Raw genomic sequence first — 11,414 nt, forward strand, 5'->3', positions numbered from 1 at the left:
TGATGAACATCGGTGCCCTCCTCCCCTTTTTCACCGGAGGAGGTCACAGGGTGGTAGCGATGGGGGCGGGGAGCGGTATGCTAAAGGGTTATGCAGTGTTTTGCCAGAGCTCAGAAATTGCTTTTTGCTTGGTGGGTTGGGAGAAGGCCAAGTGATGATAAGCATAGTGATACTCCTTTCTGCAGAAACTCTCGCTGCAGACTGCATCCCCAGGAGGTGTTTGTGCTACCCCTGTCCCATCCTTCCTGGGATGGATATAAGCGCCTCAGGACAGAGATAAGACACATACACCTAAGCCAGCATTGCCAGCTTTAATATATTCCGTCCCTTAAACCAGCATGTTTTCCCCTTTGTAGCCTTGAGGCTTTGGTGTGCACAACCACAGCTAACAAAGCACCAGGAACTAGGGGGTTTGCTCACTCTTTTTACTGCCTGCTTGGATCCAAGGAGGCGGGTGGAGTGTGATGAGGTGAGAGGATGCTGGAGTGAAGTTCAGTCCCGTCCCAGCACACCGCTGCGTTTGTCCGTGTACTTGTTAGAGCGGGGAGGGGCAGAAGAAAAACAGATCAAACGATCTTGCCTGCCTGTTTATAGATTTTTCCAAACTTCCTACACAGGAAAACCTTTTTTTACACGAAACCCTTCTGAGTTGAAAGGGAAGTTCATCCACACCAAGCTAAGGAAAAGCAGCAGGGGTTTCGGCTTCACCGTCGTTGGAGGGGATGAGCCGGATGAATTCCTCCAAATCAAAAGTTTGGTGCTTGATGGCCCTGCGGCGCTGGATGGCAAAATGGAAACAGGTACTGACGCTTTAAATCAAAATCACCACTACAACTTTGGTTTATGTTTTTACAGCTGGCTTTATGTGCAATTCATAGAGGACTGTAGTCCTCATCTCCTTTTTGGGGAAAGGCATTCAGCTTTCCCATCAGCAAGCAGGAGAGTGAGATATATGGAGGGATATGTTCAAAATCTTAGGGCAAGGCACTTCACATGCTGGAATTTCACCGCAGGTGTCAAAAAAAGCTGGGACTCTGGCAGCTCCTGCACTCCCCACGCTGACCTGCGGAGAGGAGGGAGCAGTCATGGGGTCCTCCATCAGGCTGCGGGTTCCCGCTCTCTGCTGTGGCAATGGCTGTGGTGGTTTTGTAGGGCTGCATCACTGTGTGTTTGTGTACCTGCCGTGCCCCTCACCTCGTCTCCCAGGCTGCTCCCAGGGCACGGGCAGAGGAGCGGGCTAGTTTGCGTTTGCCTGTGTGGAGGCACCAAAGGCCAATTTGTTTTGGCAGAGATCAGGCCCAACACGATGAAATCCTGTCGGGATTCACCTGAGGTCACAACTCCTCACTTGCAGGTGGAGCATCACAACATTAAACATCCCTGTGTTGCAGCCCCAGTGTTAAAAAAGGAATCATAACTTAATCGGTATCTCGATTTCAGGCCGAAGTGTGTCTGAGACATGACATGTGGCACCATATTTGAGCAGTTGGTATTTGAGAGCCTTCTGTTATAGCTCTCATGTGCTCTCAGTTTTGTTTCTATCATATGTCAGCGTAGCACAGTGTATAACAGGGAGAGCCGGGCTTCAAAATAACTGTTAAATGGGCCATAAACCATCATTTGAATTTATTAATTTTTTGCATGAGCCAATTCCATTTTCGCTTTCAAAAACATTTATGTACATAAAGGCTTTATGCAGTGAACCCATTGTGTACAGATAGTTCTTGATTGTCCAAGTGTCACTGCTGCTTTTCCTTGCAAAGGTACTTAAATGCTACTGTTTACCTGTGAGTGGCACCTGTGGATGCTGCGGATCAGCTCGCAGGCGCTAGTCCTCACCTTCCCAGGGTGCACAAAACGTATGTGTTTGGTATATCTGTCTGTGTCCTCTGCAGGGGACGTCATAGTCAGCGTGAACGATACCTGCGTGCTGGGGCACACTCACGCTCAAGTTGTGAAAATCTTCCAGTCCATCCCCATCGGTGCCAGCGTGGACCTCGAACTGTGCCGAGGCTATCCCCTGCCCTTCGATCCCGATGATCCCAACACGAGCCTGGTTACGTCTGTGGCAATTTTGGACAAAGAGCCGATCATTGTGAACGGGCAGGAAAATTACGACTCCCCGGCGAGCCACAGTAGTAAAACAGGGAAAGTAAATGGCACAAAGGAAGTGAGACCCAGCAGCCCGGCTGAGGTCTCCTCCAACGGACCCCATGGTTACCCCAATGACACGGTCTCTTTGGCATCTTCGATAGCAACACAACCTGAACTCATAACTGTGCATATAGTGAAAGGGCCTATGGGCTTTGGGTTTACTATAGCAGACAGTCCCGGTGGAGGCGGCCAAAGAGTGAAACAAATCGTGGACAGCCCGCGGTGCCGTGGCCTGAAGGAGGGCGATCTTATAGTCGAAGTCAACAAGAAGAACGTGCAGAGCCTCACTCACAACCAGGTGGTAGATATGCTGATTGAATGTCCTAAGGGAAGTGAAGTCACGTTGCTGGTGCAGCGAGGAGGTGAGTCCTGAAAACTGCTTTAAAATATTTCCATCCTGAAAACTGCTTTAAAATATTTCCTCTTGAGATTTTAAAAAAATGAATGTTGGGAAATAACTGCTCTCCTAAGCTTCTCTGTAGAAATGGGTTATGTCTTGAGGTGTAGGAACTGCCCCGAGTTGGCAGTTGCCAGGTCACATAGATGGTTAAAATTATTTATTGTTTGATGCTGCGCTGGGGAAAATGTGCATGTATCTCCCGTGTGCACATGCACTACACACCTCTTCTGGTAGTGCACAAAAGGGTGGTGTGGTTACACCTTTACTTACATAACAAACCCTGATCTCGTGCTCGTAAAAATTAATTATTTTAAAGTGAACTTGGAGCTGTTTTGGGAGATGGAAGAGGCTGGTAGTATATTCTGTAATTTGCAGTGTTCAAAATCAGATATCCAATGACTTTTCACTGTAGAAGGGTTACACCTGGGATACAGTTGGGAGTGGAGGAGAGAATTTAAGCTTCACAAGGTTGTAAGCAATTGAAATATCACTTCTGGACATGTTTATTTGCTGCACAGTTGGGAGCTGAGCTCATTTTTGGTTGCATTGCTGAGAAGCCACCAGCAGGTACAAAAAACACCCTACAGGCAGTATGCCCGCAGCCCACATGGGAGCATGGATGGGAGGCAACCTGTCAACGGGGTTGGTCCATCCACAGGAAATCTTTCCCTGCCGCGAGTTAAGTGTAACGTAGTCTGAGGTAGCACACTCCACCTCACGTAACTCGCTTTTAGTCTGTGGGTTAAAATTACTGGAAGGGTTAGCGTCAAGCTCTGCGGGAAAGTCCGTGCCAGCTGTTGAGTGCAAAGTCAAGAGCGGAGGGGTCAACTCTCCCTCTCTCTGTTCTGGCATCGGCAGTGGGGGTCTGAGGGGGGCAAAGCCCCGGCCCTGCTCTGCTCCTTTCCCATGCAGTGGTTTTTATGGACAGCACAAACATTGGTGCTCAGCGCCTCGCAGGGACCGGCACCTGCAGAGACGGAGTTCAACTGACAAATAGGTGCTGAACGCAGCCCCCGGCCAGCCCCTGGAGGAGTGTCTGATATAAAAGTACTGTTCTGATGCCTTTTCTATAGTGTTTTGATTGTAGTAAGTTAGCAACAAAAGCCAGTCCGTATTAACGGGGGACAGGATGCTTTCTGAATTTGCAACTCTGGTTTGTTGTTTTTAAAGACCTATTTCAAGGAATTGAGGACATTGATTCTGCAATTAATAGCAATTCTGAAGAAAGCACTGCCTATCTTATATTCCTTCCTTTCCAAGTGCTTACTATATTTTTGTATTTTGATAGCAAATTAAAAACTAGAGAACAGAATATATTAAGAATTCTTCAATTTTCAAAGTGTGAGTTCCTTAAAGACTTTCAATACTAGAGAGGTTTAAAAAATGCCCTGTGTTCTCATGATTAATATATGTACTATGGAGAAAATATGGTTGGATGAAAAATAGCAGCTATTATTAATCCTCCTGGAGAGCGCATATATATCTGGTAACACCATACATTAATTATTTGAATTGTGGCTGACATTTAATAATCCTCCTTATGCCTTGAAGGCATAATGAAAAGATTTGATGAGGAAATAAAAGCATAGTTTTAATAACATAGTAAATAGTTTCCCAGAAATCTTGCTGAATCTCTCTCCTCTTCTTTTATTTAATTGAGATACTGGCCACATGTTGAGCATTTGCTATCGCATTCGTAGATAGGTACCATCTCAATCTTGAACTGCCACCCTCCCTCCTTCAAGGTACTGATGTTTCCATCTGAGCATAGAGCATTCGCAGTTCCAAATTTCACACTTTCGTGGTACGGGACTGAGAAACTGTGGTGGCCCTGGAGCCCCAGTTACTCACTGAAACATGTTTCTCTTCACATCCAGAAGAAAGCTGGACCGAAAGGCACTCAGGTTGTGGCACAGAAGCCAAGCAGAATACGGACAGCAGTAGTAGCCCCAGAATCAAAACCAGTCAGGTTTGTTTAAAGCTTGTGAGATGGAGCTTTCTAAAATGCACCCAGCGCTCAGTGCTGCTGCTGCACACGGGGCCTTTCTCCTGTAACTTTACCTTGTGTTACCCCTGCCAAATCTTTTATCAGAAGTACCATCCCCAGACAAGGTGCCGCTATTTATTTCGGTCCGATTACAGAAATGTATTCGGCTCCGGTGTCTGATAAGCTCCTTCAGGGCTCTTGAGCAGTTCTTCTTTAGCTTCACTGTCAGTTGTCCTTTCCTCCTCCTCCCTCTGGTGTCCAATGAAGAAAATGCTCAGATGCTGTCAGGCATCCTTGCATTAGCCCAACATTTGCATTCAGGCTTTGCGTGAAGCATCCCTGCAACACTAAGGCTGGTGCTCAGAGCTGTCGAAAGGATTTGTCAGACGTGATTACTAATCAGGCAGAAAAATATCAGAAAGAGACGTGTAATATATGGGAAAAGCTCTGCCTGCTCCAAGCTACTGGTGCGCTCCCAACAATGAGGTTTAATTGTTAAAATGCAAACCCACAGCTGCTGAGAGCAGCCTTTAAAATATTTACTGTGAAGTGTAGTCAGCTGAAGCACTGGCTGACGGGAGCGGGCGAGTCCTGCGTTGCCTTTGAGTGAGGAACAGAAGGGCGATCGCAGGAAGGATGAAGCTAAAATGCCCCCTCGGTGTGCTCGGCTGCTCCAGTGTAGTCTGAAAGTCATTTGCAGGACTTGTACGAGATCGGGGCAGGGGGATAGGTACATTAAGAGAGGGACAAAGTCACGTCACTGAGATTTTGCTTTCTGGAGGCCCCATAGAAAACTTGCCCTGTCCGTGTTCTGATTTAATTATTTATTTTCCCCTTCCTCCTCCCCTCTGTAGGCTTTACTTAGGTTATTGCTGTTGTTTTCCTATTTCACCTATACATAACGCTGGATAAAACTCACTGAGCATATCTCATGGTTTGGACTTCAACACTTGAGGGGTTGAGGAAGGATGAGCTCCAGGCAGGGGCAGGGTGCAGAGGAGCTAATTGGGCTGTACGTGAGACCAGATGGGAGAACCTGCTTTTGCTTAGCAAAATGAACGGACAGAGAGGACAAAGTTATTTTCTTTAACTGTTAGGTAGGAGAGACAGGAGATACTTAAACCAAAGAGAGATCTTGGCTGAAGAACAAGTGGGTGTTGTTCGGCCGTGAGTAATTTAAACTGTAAATAAGAAGAAAGTGCCAAACCATTAGAGCCTGTAAGTCAAACTGGAGGAGGAAAAAGCCTTCGCTGCCTGAAGGTGAAGTCAGCGCGTTTGAAGGGGATCTGACAATGGTGCCTGCAACAGCAGAGGAGACACTTGATAACTCAGCAGGACCACTGAAGGGCTGGGTACCTGAAAATAAACCAGCACTCCTGGTTATGAAATGCAGAATTAAGCATGTGGTTTTGTCCCTGTGCTGCACAATGTGATTACACATTTCAGTTATTTTAAAGAATTATTGTTAATAAGGCCACAAAAGGCACACCTTTATTTTGAATATTTGTAGCTGAAAAGGTTCTTTTAACCTTGTACCTACAAAGTACATAAAGTACTTTTCTCAAAAAAAAAAGCAAAGAAGGTAATAATATTTGCCACTTGAAATCCATTTGTCATTGAAGTCTTGTCTACGCACAGTAATCTTCTGAAATAAGCAATTCTCAAATACCTCTCCATTCTGCACAGATTCTATTCATAATAAAAGCAACATTTTGTCAGAATAATTTCCCTGCCTCCCAAGTGACTTTTGTTCCTGGGAGTTGTGTCTATGCTGGGAAAAGTTGGGGGCTGTTTCAGAACAAGTTATTCTGCAAAACTACTGTGCTGTATTTTTTGGGGTCACTAAGATCTAACATTTGTTTCAATGAGAACAATTGTGTGCCGTATTGATGTATTTTGTGAATTACCTCAGATTAAAGAGAATTATTTTCCTCCTTCCCCCCCCCATTTTTTAAAGTAGGTAATATCGTTATATTTCTGGGAATTGATCCAAAAATACTGTGATTGGTTTGTGTTCAGGTACAAGAATTAAACTGAGCAGTTTTCATGCAGGTTTGAATGGACAGTTTTCCTTCAAAGCTTTCACAGTTAGTGCTCACCGGCATCTTTATTCACTGGAAGGTCGAAAATAGCATAAACCTTGAGCCTGATCTGCGTAATCCCCTCGAAGATGTGTTCCCACTCTGCTCCAGATCAAAGTAAAAGCGTGCAGGTGAAATGTCACTTACATGTCAATGTGCAAATCAGTGGAGTTTCTAATAGCTTTCCCTAGTGCCAAATTCACATTAAACTGGAGAATGGAAACCAGTCTTTTCAGAAATATATGATATCTATGCTGGAGTTTCAAAACTAAATGTATTTTGTGGGAAGAAGAACCTATGCATCATCTCCCTCTCTAAATGCCCATCAGCGGGCACCTGAGTGCTTACCTCCATGTAAAAGCAAAGTCCATAGTAAATTCCCTGTTCATGGTTCAATTGAATGGAAGGTGTTGGTGGGGAGAGGTGAGGCAGGTGGAAGTGGGGAGAGGCCTGTGTGAATAGTTTTGCTCGTTTGGTCCTTGACTCAGGGGTATTAAGAAGGTCCTTGTGATACCTATAACTCCAACAAAGATTTGCAGCCACTGAACAAAATTTCAAAGCCGTAAAGCAATAAACCTATTAAGTCTCCTTAGCTAGAGGGACCTCCCCTTGCTGATCTGGTGATGCTCTTGGCATGTGAGCGTAATTAACCTCCACCGCTTCTCACAGAGAGAAGTTAACTCCTCCTTCTTGTGTTGAAAATGCATGCTGGAGTCAACTGCTCTGGACTTTAAATGCTCTTTCTGCAGCCTAAAATGGAAAGAGTTTGGTTTTTTTTTTTTCCCCTCTATTTATCTCGTGTCCGTGGTATGGAAACATCACGTAGCAATACAAAGATACGTGTCTTTTTCTTTATGCTGCTTGCTGCAGCTTCAGGCTCCCCCCAGCCAGGGTAGAGAGAGTTACAAGATCCTTTAGACACAGTGGGAAAACTTTACAAACAATATATCACAACAGTATATCATAATTGCAAGCACATTGTAACAGTAAGATTGATATCAGATTGCTGCTTAAGGTCTAGAGTGTCAAAATACAGTGCTCAAACATAAATGAGCAGTGGCATTGAGCATTAAATATCCGAGCTGAGTGAAACCCATCACCGCTGCTGGTTTCAGAGGACATCTCCTCACTGCTCCATCCTTTCTGCCTCACCACAAACACCTATCAGTCTGAATCTTAGAAGCTAAAATATTGTCTTTGTACTTGTTTATCAAGATCGTCTCCCCGCATGGAAATGACATTTTCCCTTCCTGTCCTTACCAGAAGTGTTAGAAATGGATCATTTAATGGTAAGAGCCCAACAAAAAAAAAAAGCGCAATATCTCACAGTGTTGGAATTAGAGCTTCTTTTCAGCTGCTATCCCTAATGATGTAAAACCATGGTAATTAGAGCTGCAATCAGCTATTCAGTGCAGACTTGAACTCTTTTGAACAAGCCACTCACTTCTGTTTGCCCTTTAGGCTTGCAGTGAAGAGCGAGTTGAAAGTCATGCCACTTAAGCATCTAGCTGCCAGAAAATTTCCAACTGTCTTAGCCGCTGCTGAATTAGAGAAAAAGTGAGTCCAATCTGCATTTAGGACAAAACTCACAACCTGGGAATCATCTGACCGTTACCACAGAGCGTGATTGCCTGTGCCAAAGCTTCTGGAAAGGGAAGAAAAGTTCACTATTTCCAGCAGTGTTTTCAGTTCCTAGTACAGAGGGAGCAGAGCATGATACTGGGGTCTTTGTCCTGTGCTTGGATCCATAGGAACTCCTGTGGAAATCCATCTTGCTGAGCACAGAGCTGCTGGTACGGATCATCCTGCATGGCACCTTTATGGTTGGGTTTCTTAAATCTACTCCCCAACCCACCACATTGTGACAGCTTCTTCCCTGACGCGAAGCAGGAGCAGATCTAACTCCTCTCTGCCATGTGGTCTGCTCAACTGACCTCTACATTTTTTGAAAATCAAATTTCAAGTCACCTCTTACCTTCTGTCAGCGACCACTAGCTACTAAAACTCCCAGTACCTGCTGCTCAGGTATCTCTCATCAAACCTGCTTGTAGAATCTCAGCAATTTGTCACTCAGTATAAGTTATTTTGAGCTGTACACTGAAAAATACCTGATATTGTAGTGCAAATAATACCATCCAGAAATAACAGATGGGGGAATATTTTTGATGGCTCATAGGCACCCCTCATTAATAAATTTTATTTAAAAAATCAGAATCGTAGTATGCTTAAAGAAATATATGTCCATGTATAATGCCAAGATTTTTTTTTCAAATTCATTACTTTGTGTTCCAGAATTATGGATTTCCTCATTAAATTGGGAATCTCATTGGGCATTTAAAAATCTGTCTTCAACTGTTTTGTACTGCCTGGGAATAAGGGAATCACACTAGTAAAGTTTTTAAGTTGGTCTACAAACTGCATTAAAAATTAAATTAATGTTTTTTAAATGTTTTGCAAAGTTACCTTTCCATTTTCTGAAAATAGGCGATCCTAGTAAAAATACATTGCTGAAACACTCATTCAATACGATTTTATCACAATCTGCTTTATTTCCATGAGTTACGTGCAGGGAAGGAGCAGATCCAGAGGAACCTTTGGTTGGGAGTAGTTGCATCTTTTTTTCCAAACCACCAAGTCACTCTTTGTTATTCTCTTCTCTCTGTTAAGTGGAATTATATTCTAACAATGCCAACAAAAGCTGATGAGACTTTAAAGCAAGTTTGATGTCACATTTACTATTCTCTTACAGCCTTATTCTGATTAGGGACTAGTATATCAAGGAGCAGATACAAAAATCAGTTGAAGTCAGGAAAAGATGAAATAAAGGAAATGTTACACATTTTGATATCTTTAATAAGAAGTTTGAAGTTCATACCCCTTATTAGAATTGCTTATGTGCATGTATTTCAATCCCCTGTGCAAGTTAATTTTCCTCTAAACAGCTCCGGAGCCTTAGATACGCCTTTTTGGGGCAACGCTGTGTATTGTTATGCAGCACCATACACTGATCACTGGTAATTGGTTTTGTAAAGCAAGCTAGCAGGAACTTGTTTTCTCTTTGTGATAAAAATAAGCCGAACTTAACATTTAAAATCAGGTCGTCTTATAAATAATGTAATATTTTGGGATTACGCAGTGTTTTTCTCCTTCAAAGTGCTTTACAGGTGTTAATCGCAGTGACATTAGTCGTTTGTTTTTGATGATCTGAATTTGCAAGGCTTGGGATAACTGTGCTTACCCAAAACGCAAAGGGGGAAATTTTCGGTGCTGCTGAAGTCCATGGCAAGGCTCCCATTAGACTCCAGGAGGCAGCACGATTTCACCAAGGTTTTGGATGCCTACAAATGCCTGCAGCCACAAAGAGTAATTGTCGGTAGCTTGTTCAGACACCAAATAGTTTGATGTGCGTTACTAATGTTCATACAAATAGTGCATTTGCGGGAACTAATTAATTAGCATTACCAGGTCGTGCTGGAGTTTCTCAATGCAAGGCATCCAGTTGAAATAGTAAGCGACAAATTTAAATATCAACCTCAAAAAGCCCAAGCGTTTACAAATCCTACCTTAAGCTCGCCAAATTCCAGATATAAAAATACCGCATCAGAGTTCTTTCTGTCTTTTTACTTCAAGCCTCTAGTATTCATATTCAATTGCCTTTTCTAAACCCTGGGAGGCTAAGAAGCTCCAAACAAAGCACGTTGTTTTGTATGAGCACCTGACTCCAAAACCAACAGCTTTGTAATATTTCAGTTCTGATAATAAAGGCAAACCGGCATCGCTGGTATGTGGACCTTTTAATTGCCTGCAGAATTTCCAGCTCTTGCTGGTGTGATGCATGCAAAGTGCTGACACTAATCTGTTAGTCATTTGAGGCACAAGTGTTTTCTCCTCAGCCACCCTTCATTAACTCCATTTGCACTGATTCTCTTCTGAAAATGAGTAAGCAAATGAAGAGATGCCTATGAAATCTGCTTTTTGGGTCAACGTTAGTTTTACATCAACTGCCCTGCGTTTTTGTGGCAGCGTGGCCTATCTGTGCTATAGCTTGTGTCCCCCAGATATGTGTGTCATCCGAGCTCCAGAGTCACTTGGAAGGGTAAAACAGGATACAACAGTTGCTGATTCATTGCTTGGCATTTTGTTACACATTTTACATTAATTTTAAGGGCTGAGATACTGTCCTAAAGTTTTGAGATATTTCACGAAGCGTGCTTTAAGGCCACAGGAAACCTGTACTTTAATTATTAAGGAGGTGAACAATTAACGCATTTGGAATAACGAAATAATTTCAGCTTTGCGTGATCTTGCATGCTGGCAGCACAATAGTGGTGGTGTGCACGTTACGCGCACGGCTGCCTTTCCGTGGCAGGGAATTCAGATCTGCTTTAAAATCAGGAAGAAAACCAAAGCATTTGCTGAATGCTGGAAGAAAAAATAGTCTGAAATCTTCCCATCAGGATGTTTTATTGCATGAAGCACCTTATCTTGCAGAAAGCAGTAAGCTCTTAGATGAGAACAAAACAGGAGGTTGCTTAGCAAATGAAAGACGAGAGCTCTGAAATTCTTCCTAAAGGCTTTTTTTTCCTCCCTAGCTTGAGGTTTTGAAAGTTGGCTTCCCCCATCCCACCCCCACCTTGCATGAAGCACCTTATCTTGCAGAAAGCAGTAAGCTCTTAGATGAGAACAAAACAGGAGGTTGCTTAGCAAATGAAAGACGAGAGCTCTGAAATTCTTCCTAAAGGCTTTTTTTTCCTCCCTAGCTTGAGGTTTTGAAAGTTGGCTTCCCCCATCC

The 11,414-nt window shown here is 43.5% G+C and overlaps 1 protein-coding gene across 1 annotated transcript in view; it reads left to right on the forward strand.

The window, feature by feature from the left end:
* Positions 1-11,414, forward strand: part of MAGI1 (membrane associated guanylate kinase, WW and PDZ domain containing 1) — a 317,178-nt gene that overhangs the window by 259,368 nt on the left and 46,396 nt on the right. Inside the window, exons 10-11 of the mRNA XM_009883598.1 lie at positions 618-800; positions 1,896-2,516. Coding sequence (XP_009881900.1) covers positions 618-800; positions 1,896-2,516 — 804 coding nt within the window. The remainder of the gene's footprint in view (positions 1-617; positions 801-1,895; positions 2,517-11,414) is intronic.

Source organism: Charadrius vociferus, unplaced genomic scaffold (genome assembly GCF_000708025.1).
Source record: "Charadrius vociferus isolate BGI_N301 unplaced genomic scaffold, ASM70802v2 scaffold324, whole genome shotgun sequence".
In the NCBI taxonomy this organism is placed as follows: Eukaryota; Metazoa; Chordata; class Aves; order Charadriiformes; family Charadriidae; genus Charadrius; species Charadrius vociferus.